The following is a 16,495-nucleotide window of genomic DNA, read 5'->3' on the forward strand; positions in this document are numbered from 1 at the left end:
CGTGTTTGTGGCAAAACAATTGTTGCGTGTCACACGGAAGTCACAACCAGATAGATATAAGGAGGGTGTGTTCAATAGAAAGAGGTTAAATTTGCATCTGAGATTTTCTGAACAGAGACAGAGGCTGATCAGTAGAGGCATCCATAGTTGCGGAATTGCGGAATGTATATCTTCAAAAAAAGACATACGGACAATTCCACCAATATACTATGAAATATTCCAGAGTATAATATAAAGTCAGTACAAGAGATGCAACCTTCTGTACACAAGCTCCAATACACCAATATTGCTCTCAGTTAAGATTTATATCAGTCATTAGAGGCAAAGATTACTTCAAACTGATTATATATAAGACCAAGAACCACAAAGGCCTGCGAAATGTTTGACAAGATCTCCTAGTTGATGAAAGAAAATTATGGGCCACTTAATTATGAAACTGTGAAATATTTATCAATTTTTTTATTGGGAAGAAGCACAGTAGTTATTCACTCACTGTTGTTACTACACGCCGCAATTTTTATATCAATTATTCCTCCAATAAAATTCTTGCAAAAAACCCAAAACAAAGAGGCACAAAGTTGAGAACATCACAAAGAATAGTTACACAAATATATTGATACTCTTCAAAGTTGGTAAGAAGAAAATATTAAGGGACAAAATCACATTGTTGTCTTCCTATTTGGTGATACTGAATTCTACTTTGTCGTAAATCTAAGGTGACTGGAAACTTGTACGATTTGTCTTCAAGATTGAAGTCTGCAAATTCAATTTTGAATCAGATTTTCATTTGAACCAAACTGATCCCTATCCAATCTGACTCTAATCGCAAATACTAATAAAGAGTGGAGCTGGATGTGGTTGTTAGAAATTGAAACAGATTTGGGATACCTTGCTATAGTAGTTAATTTATCGTAGAGGTTCATATATACCGCAATAATGTATATATAACTGGATTAGTGAAAGGAAGTGTAAAATTACAGTCAAAAGTGGGGTATCATTGGCAAGCAGTATTTCAAGACAGTAAACCAACATGTTCAGGTGGTTGCCAAAATTCAATGTCAAGGGCAAGGAACAAGTCCTTGAAGAAAAGCTCTTCAATATAGAAAGAAAACTCGCAGATTTGTCACAATCAAAGCATAGACTACTCTGTGATTTGGATACAATTGAGAGTTGCTTATCTATAATAGAACAACTAGGTTCTAAGAGTAAACAAGTGAACATCCTTCTTGTTGTGATCCCTTTGGCTAAGCCAGCATTGTTGAGGCATCGCGATAGAGAGATGAGACTTGCAGTCACTCGATGCATTGTTCATGTTGTGAGGATAACAGCACCACATGATCCATATAGCAAGGACATGATGAAAGAAGTATTCTAGTTGATTGTAGAAAGCTTTCAAATTTTGAGTGATATCCACAATCCATCCTTTGGTAAGACGGACAGTATTTTAGAAACAGTAGCAAAACTTTGTGCTTGTATGATTATGTTGGATCTATGTTGTGAAGATTTAATTCATGCTATGTTTCATCAATTCTTGATTGCTATTAAAAGAGGCCACAATAGAGATGTCTTATACTTTATGCAGTCCATTATGTATTTGATCATTGAAGAGAATGATGGTGATTCACACAATTTCTTATCTACCATATTGGCTGATATGAAACAAATACATATTACTTCTTCGGATGCTTATAGTATGTACGAATGTCATCAAAAAACGTGAGCAAAAATTGAAATCATTCTTAACAAGGAGCAAGGTTGGGGAAGAAAGGGAAGAAGATTTGTTTCAGACTATATGGGGATGAAAAGGAAGACAAGACTGAGTCATGTGGGCAGCTTAACAGAGATCAAGCTAATGGTATTATGAAGGACCAGAAGGCTGAAAAAGATACAATTTATCGATCAGCCACATGGGAATTTGATGGAGTCTCCACGCATTATGACTTCATATTCATTGGATTATGACTGTAGGATTGATGAAACATCTTCTGGATCAATTTTTTGTGCAGCAACGATGGAGGGTAGGCATGAAGATATTTATTCTTAAGATGATAGTACTTTCAGCCAGTGGAATGTTGATTGGATGAAGCATTGTAATTTACTCTTTGAGATGGATGCTGATTGGATATTGGAGAATCCACCATTTGAGTTTGATGATGAAACATCTTTTGATATTGATCAAGAGTCACAAACTGATACTGATTGCAGCCTGGAGGTGACTGATTTATTACATTTGATAGAGCGGCATATGCTGATTAAAAATCAGCCTTGGATAGTAACCTGGCTAATAGTATGAAAAAGAAGCCTATATGAAGAAAGGAGAGTACTGTTGGGAATTTGTTGATTGATTCTTCTCATTTATCTAATGCCTATGGTTACACTCTACTGCCACAAATATTGAGCATGATGATAGCACATGGTTTGTTACACTTCCTCTCACGAAGTAGGAAGCCCAATTTAGCTTGCTTCTTGAGCACAATTATTGTTTCAGCAGACATGTTAGAGGAGCAAGGTTGTGGCAGTTGGATATCTTGAGCATTCTACTATTTTCTAGTATGAAGCGACAGGATATTCGAGACAATTGGGAAGGTGGATGGCCTTTTTGTTTGTGTGACCCAGGAGGATTAGTCACATGCACATGGCAAGTGGATTCAATAGATTATGCACATGGAGTTATTCAGGATCCTAATATTAGCTTGACGGGTGCATTGTTGTCGAGAATTGGTGAGCAGCTTCACAATTTGAGACGGGTTATTTGTATGAGAGTGGTGGAGCAGCTTCTTTGAGATTGATATGGAGCCCTAGTATTAGTTTGTGAACTCACGATTGCTTGAGGGCAAGCAATCTCGAGGGAGAACTTGTAATGTCCCCTTTTGGGACATCAATTCCAAAGTCAAATTCATAAAATATTAAATTTGACTTATGAAAGTTTAAAGCAACTTAATAAATGGGTCAATTTAATATTATAAAGGGAGTTATAAGGTGACAAGGAAGGAAAAGGACGAAAGGAGAGGAAGGAAACTCAAGAGTTACATGTTGGGTCCTTAAAAGGAGAAGTTCATTTTCAGCTATGCTTGGATTATTGTTTGTTTGGAGAATTTGGGTTTCTCTTGGAGAAACATTGGGAGAGAAACATTGGGAGAGCTTACATTTTCCATTTCAGACCTAAGGACGCAAACCTTCAAGTCATCTCTAGTGGATTGGGCGTAGCCCCAGTTCATCACTGATGTAGATTCAAGACAGAGTTCACGTTTGGTTTACAAATTTTTTTATATGTTTCCAATTTGACTGTTTTTGTTGTATGTAAGATTGGACTTTATACATGTTATTGTATTGTTGGTTTATAATACATTACTGAATTTGAAGTGTTAAAACTAATACTTATATTGAGCATTCTGGTTCATTTGTTGGATTATGTTGCTGGGTTATATTGCATAATTTATCTGTTATATTCTAAAAACTGTTTGTGAGAAAATTTGGATATAATATCCTACTGGGATATTTCACGGAATAAAGTGATGAATATATGAAGAGCAATATATTTCATTCCATTATTTCAAGAATATTATGCTCTTTTCAGATAGAGCACTATTTTCTTACAACAGTGGACAATAAAGACAAATAAAAATCTAATCTCAATTATGATATATGGGTAGCAGACTGTGTATGAACAAGTCAATATCAAAACTGATCAGAAGCTAACATAAGGATCCTACCATCTAATCAGCAAACAAGATATAGCCTACATGTAAATGTAAGGATCTCTGATAGAGAGAAAACTATTATATCAAATTTGAGCAAATACAAATAGCCTTACTTGTTATCTCAGATTGTTGAGTGAATGATGCAGATTTTCTTCTTTGAATAGTAATCGAAGTATTGCAATCTTCAGACTTGTGCACCAATGGAGTATCGGTGGTATTGACTATATTAACCTACAAAGAAAGGGAGCAATCGTTGGGACTTGTATGTCGTATATTGATATGTTTTCAACGATTGCCCAGCACGCACACACACACACACACACATATGTATATATACAGACGAAGAGTCATGTCCCCGTAGAGACATGAATCTACGTGGCCAAAGGCCATGTAGGGTCATGCCTCTACATGGGCATGACTATCATCAATTTCAATATTAACAAATGCAATGGTTAGTTCTCATTTAACAAATGCAACTGTTGACATTAACAAATGTAATCATTAGTAACTTGTTTCATCAGCGGCAAAGCAAAAGAGTATAAAGCCCCGAAAGAATAGTCTCTTCAAGACTTAAGCCCGATAATGATGAATTCATTCTATAACAATTTAAATGTGTATACATATATAATCATATATGTATATGTGTGTATATATATATACACACATATACATATATGATTATATATGTATACCAGTAAAACAGAATTTATAGAAAACATGAATTCAAGTGTTGAATATTACTTCGACTGATGCTATACATCAACACTCCCTCTTAGCAAGGGAGAAGTAATAGACTCCTTAATAAATACCAGATGTAATGTCCCCATCTTTTTAGCCTCTCAATGGAGTTCTTAGCCTTTTATTCTTTGAAGGCTAAGTGGAGAAATAAGGTGAAATAATTAAATTAATTTCTTATAAATTCATTAAATAATTCAAAAATTAAAAGGTGACTTTATATTTAATTAATTTAATTAAAAAGTGACTAAAATAAATATTAAATCATAAGTCACTAAAATAAGATTATATTATATGGAAAAGGGAATCTTCTAAAAGCACAACTAATTATTGTTGGAAAGGAGGAAGCTTCTAGAAAACTGCAATAAAACAATATTTTTGTTCTTCTAAAAGGGGTGAAGGAATAGAATAAATAGAAGAGACAGCCTCATTGTAGGGCATCCAGATTTGATATTTACATTTGCTTGTGCACTTGTAGAGCCAAGGGTTTCTATAGGACATTTCAGTCATTGAGAACGATAGTTCTCTTTGATTGGCAACTTTGAGGCTATGAAACTATTAGCTGATATTGTTGCATTTGCCGGAGGTGATATTTCAGTTATCTCATTGAAGCTTATTGAGTTTTTGCAGTAATTCATGAAGAAGATGCACTTCAAATTTAAGGGTCCTTCGATGCCCTCATTTTATCTGCACTTTGGAAGGAGTTAAGCAGCTAATTCGGAGGCATATTAGGAAGTTTATACCCATCTGCTACAGTGTCATCACTACAGGAATCGTGAATAGTGTTACCGCTACAGTGCATCAGTTTTAAAGCTGCCTATCAATCTCAGGTTCCCTTCATTTTATCTTCATGTTTATGCATTATCTGAAAATACATCTACATGGTTCTGCATGGACAGTCTAGTTAGATTGTTGAAGGCATTGTAACCTAATTTTATATCAAAATTTTTATATCAGCAAAAGATCAATTTTTAAGTTTGAAATATAATGTTAGTTTGCATGCCAACTATTTGACATAATGTCACTTGGTTGTAAGTGTTAATTTGCATTGATTAGATGTCATATATTGCATCAAGAAAAAGAAAAAAGAAAAAAAAGAGTTGCATTTCATGTTAGGTGTAGACTAAGAGGAAGAGAAGTCATTTTTCAGTCATCCTATGATATTAGAAGTCATCTTTCTTATTCTGAAAACAAACTGAAAATAAAATCAGTCATATATCCCTCTATTGTACAAGTGTTTGACAAAATTTCTAAAAGCAAATATAGCAAGTTTCAATCAGATTTGGATAGGGTTATTACACCAAAATACAAAATATTTGTACATAACACATCATTTGACTTTAACACTCTAAAATATTGGCTTGACAAATAGCTAAAATCACCATGCTATGAACACTATCATAACATATATTATGATCTCTAATTGTCTGAAACAATATCTAGAGTAATCATAATGCATTCGTTATCAATGATTTCTTGCGTATCCGGAACAAAACTGTCATGATAACAAGCCTATCATTTGCAAGATCGTCACCTTACAAAGATTACATTCTGAATATATATGTCCATGAAAGATCGTCAACTTTCATTACATATTTGATACAACTAAACAACCATATAAGCATTAACACATATAAATTTAAATTTAAATTCAATATTCAACATTACAACTTAATCATAACAAGTTTTCTTCTGAAGTATTCCAAATTCACTTTAGCAAGAGGCTTGGTAAAAACATCTGGTGTTTGCTCATTAGTACTGATGTAGTCCAGTTGATAACACCCCGATCCATAATATCTCTAATGTAATGATAAGGAATTTCAATATGCTTAGACCGATTGTGAAAAATTGGATTAGTTGAAAGCTTGATACAATTTTCATTGTCACAATGAATCATAGTGGGCTTCAAAGGCATTTTAAACAAATCAACTAGTAACTTTCATAACCATACAACTTCTTTGGCTCCCAAGGAAGAGGCTATATATTTTGCTTTAGTAGAGCTTAATGCGACTGAGGATTGTTTTCTGTTGAACCAAGAAATCATCCCAGATCCAAGACTGAAGCAACATCTTGAAGTACTTTTATGTTCAGTAGAGATGCCTACCCAATCAGAATCTGAATATCCATAAAGATTGATTTCTACTTGATCATATATGATTCCCATGCCAATAGTGCCTTTAGATATCTTAAGATATATTTAGTTGCCATTAGATGTATCTTCTTTGGTGCACACATGAACTGGCTTAACGTGTTAGTAGCACAACATATATCAAGACGAGTATTCACCAAATACATTAAGGATCCAATAATCTGCCTATAGTGAGTAGGATCTTTAAATTCAAATTTAATCATATCATCCTTCAGCTTGTGCAGATTGACTTCCATAGGAGTAGCAGCTGGTTTACAATCCACCATTCCAAATTTTGTCAAAATATCAATAGTATATTTTCCCTGATTTAGAAAAATGCAGTTCCCCTTTTGCCAGACTTCTAGTCCTAAGAAGTAGTGGAGAAGATCTAGATCTTTCATATCAAACTCTACTGTTAGTTCTTGTTTGCACTTCTTTATAAGATGTTCTTCACCTGTTATCAACAAATCATCAACATATAATACAAGAATAATCATGTCATCACCATCTATCTTGAAGTATAAGTTAGGATCAGCTTCATTCTTAGAATACCCTAACTTTGTTAGATAGTTATATATTCTTTCATACTATGCTCTGTGAGCCTGTTTAAGACCATACAATGCTTTCTTTAACTTATACACGTGAGATTTTCTGTCATGAGTGAAGAACCCTTCTAGTTGCTCAATATAAACTTCTTCTTCAATTTCACCATTTAAGAATGTTGTTTTAACATCCATTTGATGAACTTTCCATCCTTTGGATGCTACTATTACCAAGATAGTCCTAACAAATGTGTATCTAGCAACTAAGGCAAATGTTTCTTCATAATTGATACCTTCTTTCTATGAGAAACCGCGTGCTACAAATCTGGCTTTGTATTTTTCAACGTTGTCGTCAGGTGCATGCTTGATTTTGAAAAGCCACTTAGAAGAAACAACCGATTTGTTTTTAGGTCTGGGTACAACATCCCATACACTATTTTTTAGTAGAGAATTATATTCTTCAATCATTGCTTCTTTCCAAAGTTTGTTTGATAAGGCTTCTTCAACATCTGAAGGTGTTGTTTTGATAAGTTCAGTTAATAATGCCACATAACATGACTGATTTCTTTTTCTCTTACTTTCTCTGATTACTTCATCAGGTTCAACATGATTCTCTTCTATCATTTTCTTGGCCCAAAGTGGCCTCTATTTATTGTTAATATTTTCAGTATCCTCAAGATTTGAAATAGCAGGTGAAGAAGGTTCAGTATCATTCTGCCTCTCATTTTCTGTTGGTTGATCTTCATCTATTTCACTAACAAGTTTTGTATATGATTCATCACTGAAAGCAGTATCTTCTTCAAATTTAACATCTCTACTAATCTCAATTGTTCTTTGACCCGACACATAGATCCTGTAGCCTTTGGTTGTTTCACTATATCAAATGAGTATTCTCTTCTTTCCGAATGGTTCTAGTTTTGTTCTTTTAATCTTTAGGAATACGAATATACACAGGACACCCAAATATTCTTAGGTGACTTAGATCTGTTTTGATACCTGTAAATACTTCTTCAAGAGTGATGTTTTCTAATACTGAGTGGGGATATCTATTTCGAATGTAAACTGCAATATTAGATGCTTCAGCCCAGAAAGAAGCATGAAAATTTTGGTCGTGCATCACTGCTTTGGCTAATTCAATAATTGATCTATTTTTACATTTTACAACTCCATTCTGTTGAGGATTATATGGTATAGAAAACTCTCTCTTAATTCCAACAGTAATGCAAAAATCTTTAAAAATTTCAGAGATGTATTCACTTCCATTGTCTGATCTTAGTATTTTCATTTTCTTCCCTGACTAGTTTTCAACTAGAGCTTTGAATTCTTTGAATTTTGATAATACTTCCATTGATTCCTTTTGTTTGAGGAAGTATATCCAGGTTCTTCAAGAATAGTCATCAATAAAGATTACATAATAGAGACACCCATTTAAAGAGGGCACAGACATAGGACCACATAGGTCAATGTGAATAAGTTCAAGTACAGATTTTGATTTATGAATACTTTTAGGAAACGATTGCTTGGTGTTTTTGCCTAGGGCACATCCTTTGCAAATGCCTACATGATCAATTTTAAGACTAGGTAATCCTTTTACAATTTTCCCTATTGATGACAATGCATGGAAATGAATATGTCCTAGTCTCTTATGCCAAAGTTTAGTAGAATTTGAAGTTTCATGACTAGGGCTAAATTTTGTTGATTACAAAGTTTATATAAACTTTTGTCTCTGAATCCAATAGATATAGCTTTCTTGATGTTAGAATTCTTTGGCCAAGATAGAACCTTGTCCACTTGAAAGGTGATTCTAAATATTTGATCAACAAGACCAGAGATAGAGACCAAATTTGTTTTTATGCCAAGTACATATAAAACATTTTTAAGTTGGAGAGTAATACTTGAATTTAGATGAATTGAGTAAGACCCAATACCTTTAATTAGATGAGTAGAATTATCTCTAATGTTTACTTCTTCTTCTGAGTATTTTGAGAAACTTTCAAATTTGTCTCTAAAGCTTGTAATATGTCGAGAAGCTCCACTATCTATAATCCAAGTGTTTTTGTTTGAGTTTAATTCACTTGAGAGAGCTAGATAAAATGCAAGCTTTTCTTCTTTTTCCTCTTTCTCTTCTTTGACTTTTACTAGTGCTATTGAGTTCTTTTTCGTTCTAGGCAGAAGTTGTGAGAGTGACCATTTTTGTCACATTTGAAGCATTTTACTTTTGACCAATCTCGTTTCTTATATGGTTTGTCAAATTCCTTCCTATTACGTTTGAATTTTCTTTTCTTGTTTGAATTTGCATGAAGATCGTAAATGTCTCCCTCTTGATTTATGCTTAATCCTCTTGAAACTAATCTTGATTCTTCTTGAATGCATTTACTTTTGAGTAATTCAAACTTAGGAAGTTCAGATCGGGAGCTTAGACCTCGAATGAAGGTTTCCCATGATAGTGGAAGTCCTCTTAAAGCTATCATGCTAAGTTCTTTGTTATCAACTTGGCTCCAATTGTTGCAAGTTGTTCTTTTAACTCAGAGATTCTTAGAAAATAGGATGTAATTGACTCCCCATTATTCATTTTTATGTATAGAAGATCTTGCTTTAAAGTCAGCAATCTACTAGTCTTGTTGATTTCGAAAGTGTTTTTATTAGTAGAGAACATCTCAAATGCAGTTTGAAGACTGGATATAGAAGGGAGAATGTGATCCTTCATAGAGTCTATAATAATTTTCATGGCCTTGTTATTGTGTCTTTTCCATGTTGCTTTATCTAGATCACTTTTAGGAATAGTTTTATTTGATTCTATGTACTCTTCTAATTCCATTTCTCTAAGTACTATCATGACTCAAATTTTTCATGATGAAAAGTTTGATGCTCCCTCAAGTCTATCCTCTAATCTGTTTACCGTACTGGTAAAGAAATCAACGTATACAGACAATGGAATAGAATAGTAGAATTATATTCGCATATGCCAGACCATACATTATGCTTCATAATATCAGTAATAGTAGATAGAATATGATTTACAATGATCCCAGACAGGATATAAATACTATCTGCCGAACCTTCCCGGAGGAGTCTGTCGGCCACAAACATTATGTCCGCTACAAACTATTTACCCGTCGGCTACAAAATACAAAACATCGACGACAATCATTTCGTCGGCTACAGAAACACCGCCGGGACCATCCAGCCGGCTGACACCATCCCCCCCAAAAGAAAAGTCGTCTCTGGATGACAATTACAAAATATTTTAGACAAATTAACAAACAAAATACATTAACGGACTAACTGTAACAAGAAAAACCTGCTCCTATCACATCACTTTCAGCTTCATCCCATTGCATCTGTAGCCTTTGCTAACACAATACTGTCTTCTCAAGCTGACCTTGATAGCCACCCACGCTACTTTCTCTGTTTCCAACTCCTGGGTACCCCGAGCCAAGTGTCGCTGCACTGGCTCCTCCCAAGCTCTCTACGCATCCACCAAGACAGCCTCATAGCCAACACCTACTCCAAGTGCCTCTGGTACACAACACTCTATGCCTGCAGCAGCTCCAAGTCTTCATCAACTGGTTAGACTCCCACGACTGATATCCACAACGACTGGGGGTCCAAGGGGCAACGGCCCCGGCGAGGTCGAGGGGCAGCGCCCCAGGTGCACTTTGCAACCCATACAGAAATGCACGGAGCACACCATCTTTGTCATTTTCTGCCAAGACCAAATTAGCACTTCGAAACCCACACAAAACTGCACGGAACACACCATTTCTGTCATTTTCTACCGATTCTGCACTCTTTCTGGCAACCACTGCTGCTTCTCCTTTCGTTTGGCATCGTCTGCTACTCATTTCCGAACAACTTGAATCTGTCGTCATTTTTTTTTTTTTTTTTAAATAATTAATTGCTCCTCACTTCTGACTGCAGCCATGGCTTCCAAGCTTACACACACCTCTTTCCCCCTCCTGTATTCCAATCCTCCAACTAAATTTTCCAGTTCGCCACACACCTTTCCCACTACTGACTCAAACCTTCACCCAAAGCCAAAGCTGCCGCTTGCTAGATTGACAACATGCACATGCTCCCTTCTAGCGTGCGTTCCGTATCCAGATCAAATCGTCCCCCGAGCCGAAAAATCTGTTGGAATAATAAACGCCAATCCTTCAACCTCCAAAAAAAAAACCTCCTTCCCAGAAAATACAGTTGCTTATCTCAACCCCCCACTGCAAACTGTCATCCGGCGCCACAAAAAAAAACATAAACCATAACACCGCGGGAGATTGCTTAACACGGTCAGGAGACTGTTTTATAGGCGGCAAAAATCATTGAAAAAGAAGCCCGCGGAAATGAGAAACCCGCAGGGTCGCAGCAAGGCCGGGCACCAAATGTTTACTGTATTGGTAAAGAAATCAATGTATACAAACAATGGAACAGAATAGCAAAATTATATTCGCATATGCCAAACCATACATTATGCTTCATAATATCAGTAATAGTAGATAGAATATGATTTACAATGATCCCAGACGGGATATAAATACTATCCGCCGAACCTTCCCGGAGGAGTCCATCGGCCACAAACATTATGTCCGCTACCAACTATTTACCCGTCGGCTACAAAATACAAAACACCGACGACAATCATTCCGTCGGCTACAAAAACACCACCGGGACCATCCAATCGGCTGACATAATCTTACGTGATTAACCATTTTGATTTAGAGGATTAAAATTCTAATATTGAAATTTAAGATTTTAGGTTTAATTTTGAATAATAGAATTTCTTATGAGGATGGCTCTGATACCATGTAAATGTAAGGGTCTCTGATAGAGAAAAAACTATTATATCAAATTTGAGCAAATACAAATAGCTTTACTTGTTATCTCAAACTGTTGAATGAATGATGCAGATTTTCTTCTTCGAATAGCAATCAATGCATTGCAATCTTTAGACTTGTGCACCAATTAAGTATAGGTGGTATTGACTATATTAACCTGCAGAGAAAGGGAGCAATCGCTGGGACTTGTATGTCGTATATTGATATGTTTTCAACGATTGCTTGGCGCGCGCGCACACACACACATATATGTACAAACAAAAAGTCATGTCCCCGTAGAGACATGACTCATGCCTCTACGTGGGGCATGACTAATCATCAATTTCAATATTAACAAATGCAATGGTTAGTTCTCATTTAACAAATGCAACTGTTGCCATTAACAAATGTAATCATTAGTAACTTGTTTCATCGACGGCAAAGCAGAAGAATATAAAGCCCCAATAGAATAGTCTCTTCAACACTTATGCCCGATAATGATGAATTCATTTTATAACAATTTAAATGTGTATATATATATATATATACACACACACACACACACACACCAGTAAAACAGAGTTTATATAAAACATGATTTCAAGTGCTGAATATTACTTTGACTGATGCTATACAACAACACTATACATACTAGCTGGGACCATCATTCTAGTTAGTCTGGTTCTATGAATAGTAAAATCACTGGGCTAGATTAAAAGCAAGTTCAGCAATTGCAATTTTATATCTTATATCATCCTATCCATTGCTGCTTTGCTGCACTGCATGACACTTTAATATGGTGATATGTGGTTCTGTGAAAGCTTGTTTGGATCCACTATGTTACTTTTCATTTGCCCAAAAAGATGAAATTAAAATTGCTTATGGAGGTTCTTGTTTATATGGATTTCTATGCATTTAGAGATGAAGATGTGCAAGTTTGAGCAAAGCTATAACTAGGATATATAATTTCAAGCTGACTGTAATATTCTGTGTTCAAGTCAAAGTACAAAGAGGTGGACTTGCAATCTTCGGATTTTGATGTGCACCTTTTAATCATTAACATGAATCACTTTTTGAATATATATTAGCAGAAATTGAATAATCCTTACCATTATAATCATTAGACCCGAAGCTGAAAACTTTTCACCAGCGATATCAATGTCAACTGTTGTCCCAGCACCTAGAGCAGGTTGTGATACACAAGCAAGGAAATGTCGTACAACTAGTTCATAAAGTTTCTGCAAAAAAGTAGAATTATTAGATATTCAAGGAAGATAATAATTTTATACATTTACTCTAATTTTAAAAGTGCGATTCTAGTAAACCATCTTTTCCTCCAAACTCCTAATAAAACATAAGGAGTCAACCTAAAACAATCTCATAGCTTAATTTGAATGCTTAATTCTGAAAGTACAGCTTACCTTGTGATCTGGACTCCAATTTGATTCCCCTGCTGAAAATTTAGTTGGATGTATAGGTGGATGTGCTTTGTCATCATGACCTCCATTACCAGGATTTCTCCAAAGATCTTCTTCAGGGTTAAGAAGCCATTGTGCATATGTTCCCCATACAGGATGTTCTTGTTGATCTCGCACTATTGCCTATCAAAACATCTAATCTTTAGGAACATGACATCATGAAGAACACAGAAGTGTACAATAAAACAAAGTAGTAAAGATAATTTACAATTTCCATGTAGACAAACTAAGTTATAATATAAATCTACATATCGACACTTGTTAAACATAATCCTATCCCAGAGACTCATCCGATCTCACATTAACAGAATATCCATAGTAAAATTCGTTAGTTTCTTAGAATGTCTTAAATTGAAGATTCTTCTATAGATACAAACCTTGTCTACTAGCCAACTTATCTACTACATTTGATGAAAGATCGTTCTTGTCCTGTATTTTATCACCACAAAATGCAAGTAACAATACAAAGCTTTTTCACCTTAGTTTCATTTTTCTCTGAGTTAGTTCATTATTTAATTGGATAACATTGATCAATCAATCGACCCCAATTGATATAATGAATCCTTCTACTGAAGGCTTTCATCAAGTCTTTTTCGTTTTTTCTATTTGTTGAGCCTATGCTTGATTTTTGAAGCCTTCCACGTCGTTTTTTTTGTTTTAAGTTTGTGTTTACTACTTTTTGGGCTTTTGGTTTTGCTCAAATCATTGCTTTCGATTTTCGCTTTGATTTGGTCTATCTTAGGACTTAATCAAAGTTAGCGATCAAAAGATATGATCAATTTTAGTGTCCAAAACACGGACTTTCTAGTGCAACTCCATGATTTAAAAAATCATATTATATTTTAATATTGACATTCACTTTTTTAAAACTATAACTTAAAATCACTTTATGTTATGTTTTTAAGTTACTTTATCATTTAAATTTATCACTTAAAGTAACTATAGAGCACTTTATGTTTTATTTTTAAGTTGAGTTGCTTTATTAATTTTTCACTTAAGTGACTATATTAACCATGTAATTTGATTTATTTTGAGTAACTTTATGTTTTATTTGAAACATTTAAGTTAAATATTACTTTTTTAAATAATATTTGCTCATAATATGTTAATTCTATTATGCAAGTGTTATTTTTGACCCAATTAAGTGATATTACCTCAAAAATCAATTAAACTATTTAAAATATGCATTGCTTCCTCTAGAATGTGTTTTGCATCTATTCCATGCATTGGCAAAGATAGAACGCATTTTTGAAGATCCAAGGGCAAAAAAAATTCATGTCTTCTTCCTCCTAGAACACGTTTTCCATCAAAAATACTTAGATCTGCCCATATAATAGCTTAAAATCCATGAGAAGGAGGTCGTTTTTGCATATTTATGCATTACATGTTGAAATCAATGCAAGAAACAATGCAGATTTTGAGATTTTGAAGCCACATTTTGGAGGAAAATGCCAGGATTTGGGGCTTTTTGATCACTTTTATCCTCCAATACAAGTCATTTTGGCCCTGTGATCCTTGTGTTTGCTACTGAAGAACATGTTTTTGCTTTTAGATGTCAAAAACACTTCATTTTATGCCCTTTATGAATCACACTTTTACAAAAATGCCCAGAATTTGAGAATTTTGCAGCATGTTTTGGCAAAAGATGGATCGTTTTAGGGTTTGAATCCATACGTATGCCATCTATGAACACATTTTTGCATTCCCATAGCAAGAACGCCTTATTCTATAGCATTCAAAGTTCATGTTTTTTTGCCAAAAACGTCCCAGCACTTTTTTTTTGCAAAAATGTCTCATGTATTGGTAATCTTTGACCACATTTTTGGCATTCTCATGCCGAATCCGACCATCGGATGCTCATTAATCATCCATTACTTGCAAGTGTGGAGGAAGTCAAATAGTTGTTTGTAAATCCAGATTTGAGGGAGAATTGGTCTCCAAGTCTATAAATCTTGCCATTTTGGCTCTTTGATATCCAAGTGGATATTTTCAAACTTGCTTATTAATTCATGCTTATCTTGCAATTTTGTTGCATATTTTAGCTTGATGTTGCAGACTTGTTCATAGATATGCCATAAAAAGTGCATTTTGCTTTTAAATATGATGAAAACTCTCATTTTCACACATTTGGATTTTTCCCAAACTCCAAATTTGAATTTGCACTTGAAAGCAACTTGCTTGTTGACATGTTTGAGTCTAAGACCAAAGGCATGTGTTCGTTTTGTGCTTGTTTTCATTGTTTATTTGCTTGCTCTCTCGTTTTTGTTCTTTTGGAAGAAGCTGCAAGTCCCAAGAACTTGGAGCATTTCACTTCACTCCCCTTTTCACCTTTTCATGCAAGTGCATCATTTCATTCCATCTCCATCATTACATGCCATAGCACATTCCACATACAATTACATGTAATCTCACCCTCCATCCGCACTTACATGTAATCTCAATCTTCATTCCTACCTGCACGCATTTCCATCCTCCAAACCCAACTGAATGTCACAATTACATGTAAATCACTTTACATGTAATCACATCCCTACGTGCCTAGCTTGCATTCTTGGCCATTTATATGAAAACCCATCTTTGCCCACATGCAATTCACCATTGAGAGTCTGATTTTGGCCCTTTCCATCCAAATACACATTCTTTCTGGTTCATTTCCAGCCATCATACATGTTCCATAAGTATCTAATCCGTACTTCAAATACCCACCCCTTATGGATTCGTCATTGTAACTCAAATCCAAAAGTTTTCATGGATCCAATCTCATTGGAAGATAGTTTCATCTTCATGTTGCAATGCACTCTTCAAGATATATCAAAGCTTCTTCAAAGAACAGAGATATCCCGTCAAAAAGACATGCTTTGAATCCAAAGAAGCAATAATTCATTCGGTCTCCATTTTCCCAACGGATGTCCAAGAAACTTAGTTCGTATGGGAATACGCCAAGCACTTTGCTTCAAAGAAAAAAGAAAAAAAGTAGTTGCAGATGCTGATGGGAAAATTTGTTCTAATTCTACATTTGGACATCATCAAGAAGGTTTTCGAAGTGTCAGAGACTCTAGTTTGTGCTGATCTACAAAGGAGACTTCATGACAACTTGAAT

At 34.9% G+C, this 16,495-nt stretch overlaps 1 protein-coding gene across 2 annotated transcripts in view; it reads right to left on the minus strand.

Moving 5' to 3' along the window:
- Window positions 1–16,495, minus strand: part of TOP3A (topoisomerase 3alpha) — a 346,811-nt gene that overhangs the window by 198,507 nt on the left and 131,809 nt on the right. For both annotated transcript variants that reach the window (XM_089791990.1, XM_089791991.1), the window contains exons 9-10: window positions 13,339–13,518; window positions 13,027–13,155 (exon numbers count right to left, since the gene is read on the minus strand). In XM_089791990.1, the coding sequence (XP_089648116.1) occupies window positions 13,027–13,155; window positions 13,339–13,518 (309 nt within the window). The remainder of the gene's footprint in view (window positions 1–13,026; window positions 13,156–13,338; window positions 13,519–16,495) is intronic.

This window comes from Cupressus sempervirens, chromosome 7 (genome assembly GCF_028749045.1).
Source record: "Cupressus sempervirens isolate cs-2001-9-10 chromosome 7, ASM2874904v1, whole genome shotgun sequence".
In the NCBI taxonomy this organism is placed as follows: domain Eukaryota; kingdom Viridiplantae; phylum Streptophyta; class Pinopsida; order Cupressales; family Cupressaceae; genus Cupressus; species Cupressus sempervirens.